General features: G+C 47.6%; 1 protein-coding gene across 1 annotated transcript in view; it reads left to right on the forward strand.

Annotated features, from left to right (window-relative positions):
* Window positions 1-1700: 1700 nt before the first annotated feature.
* Window positions 1701-2428, forward strand: part of LOC103609932 (beta-1-syntrophin-like) — a gene marked incomplete at its 3' end in the record, with an annotated part of 2337 nt that continues 1609 nt past the window's right edge. The window contains exon 1 of the mRNA XM_008594189.1: window positions 1701-1742. Coding sequence (XP_008592411.1) covers window positions 1701-1742 — 42 coding nt within the window. The remainder of the gene's footprint in view (window positions 1743-2428) is intronic.

A 2428-nucleotide genomic window follows, 5' to 3' on the forward strand; every position in this document is an offset into this window, starting at 1 on the left:
CGTGTGAGCTTCTGCACCCACTGGGAAACTGGGAAGTTGCTCTCTTGTGATACCACGTGCATTGCCCCCCCCCCCAGCACTTTAAAATAAAATCTGTTATCCTTTTCTTCATAGTGATCTGGGTTTATCAGTTGATTTTTCAGAGAGTTTTCAGGGAGTTAAAGGGGAAGTCTTCCTTTGGCCCCTGTGGTGCCTGTATTAGTCCATTTTGTTGCTTATAAGAAAATACATGGAATTGGATAATTATAAAGAAAATGAAAATTTTTGCTTACAGTTTCTGAGGCTGAGAAGTCCAAAGTCCATCTGGTGGTGGTGACAGTGACTGAGGGGTCTCGCATTGCAAGATGGTAGAAACAGAGAAAGCAGAGAGAGCAAGAAGGGAGAGAGACAGAATCTTCTTTTAGGGCCCTCAAAACCATGCCCCTGACCACCATTTTTCATCCATTCACTACTGCATGGCCCTACAATCTAATCACCTCTTCAAGGCTCCACCTTTCAATTACCATAATAGGATTTCCCACCCTTATAACACTCACAGTGGAGGCTAAGTTTCTAATACATAAAACTTGGGGAACACAGTCGAGCTTCAATGAGTTTTGGGGGGACATAATTCAATCCACTACAGTGTCTATCTCAACCCTAGTGTGTCTGGGATAGATGCAGACACTCAGGCTCTGATTTCACTGAAGAGTGACGGGGCATGAGTCTCAGCCTCTAAAGCAGAGCACCAGCCTCAGCTGCGTTTTCCTCCCAACAGTGGTAGTACCTGTATTTACTCCTGTCTGATCCTGCACATCATGAAGGGCTGAAGAGTTCCCGAGGCTGGAATCCCTGCTGTGGGCACCTTTGAATGAAAGAATAAAGAGCTTTTGGAAAACTGGTGGGTTAAAAATATAGGTAATGACATGTGCTGTGATTTGAATATTTGTCTACCTCCCAAATTCACATGTTGAAACCTTGAATCCCAAGGTGATAGTATTAGGAGGGGACCTTTGGGAGGTGATTAGGCCATGAAGGTGGAACCCTCCTGAATGGATGAGTGCCCTTATAAAAGAGGCCTCAAGAGAGACCCCCTCATCTCTTCGGCCTTGTTAAGGCACAGAGAGAAGGTGCCATCTATGAACCAGAAAGTGGGCCTCACCAGACACCAAATCTGCAAGTGCCTTGATCTTGAACATACCAGCCTCCAGAACTGTGAGAAATAAGTAAATGGCTATTGTTTATAAAAAATAAATATATGTATGGAGAATGGGGGAACTTCAAGCAGAAGCATTAGTACAAGGGTTTCCCCTGATCTGCAATGATTCTTCCTTCTCCAGAAAGTGTCCAAATGTTTTCATTTCATTCTGCAACACTGCCAGGGACTCCAGTGTTTAGGGATCCATCTGAGTTTTTAAGCATCCTTGATAAAAAAAAAGGGGGGGGCGGGGTTATTCTAAAAGGGTTAGAAAACTTTCAGTGGTGACACACATCAGTGGGAATGTCTTCAATATGATTTCTTTCCTCCTGACACCTTGCTGGGTTGGGTTTCCCCTCAGGAATGAGCAGATTTGTGTGTTTTGTTTTATTTTGGGAGAGAGGGAGAGCCATGGGAAGGGGATGTAAATGAGAAGCGTGAATCATCTTGAGTGACCTTGAGACCTGGGGTGGGAGGAGAACCTGAGGGGTTCAAGGGCAGGAGAACTCTGGGATGTTCGGCTATGCCATGGATTATTCTGGCATTTCCGGATTGGCCCGGGAAGGTAACCAACAATGATAGTATTGTTACCCTGGAAAAATGCAACTTGAAATACAAATAAGTAACTCGTAAAGGAACTTTTGACGTACAACCCATTCCAACTGAGTTCTTAAGTGCGGGATTTCCTGTAGGGCATCTTGGGGAGAAAGAGAAAGCCCCAGGACGCATATGGTGTGGCACTGGGGAAAAAAGACAGGTCAGAAGCATAGAGCATGTAAGGTAGAGCTGAGACAGGCAGTAACCTGTTGAACGCTCGGCCATTAGGGACACCCCTCCTGAGCCCGGTAGAAAAGATGCTCTGCATTTAGGGAGAGGAGGTTTAGGGCACTCGGGTTACACGGATGCTTCACTCTGGGTTCTTGGGACAACTTTGACTCCCGTGGTCCGAGTCTCCCTCCCTGCGGGGAGTCCTTGCAGAAAGGAGAGACGGGTAAGGACTCAGTAGAAGCAGCAAAGCCTTGGTTTGAGGAAGCCAGAGTGAGGGGACCTGGATCTAGATACAAATGAGGATTAGGACCAAGGGAGGGACAATTCTACCGGGCTGGTGTGGAAGGGAAGGGGGCTCAGGAGGATCGAGCAAGGGCACGAGGCAGGACAACACAGTCGGCAACGCTGCGGCGTGGGCACCCCGGAGAAGGGAGAGTCGAGAAGAAAGGGGTCTGCGGCGGGGTGGGAGCCGGCGGGACCGGG

The sequence above is a fragment of the Galeopterus variegatus genome, unplaced genomic scaffold, assembly GCF_000696425.1.
Source record: "Galeopterus variegatus unplaced genomic scaffold, G_variegatus-3.0.2 Scaffold10321, whole genome shotgun sequence".
Classification (NCBI taxonomy): Eukaryota; Metazoa; Chordata; class Mammalia; order Dermoptera; family Cynocephalidae; genus Galeopterus; species Galeopterus variegatus.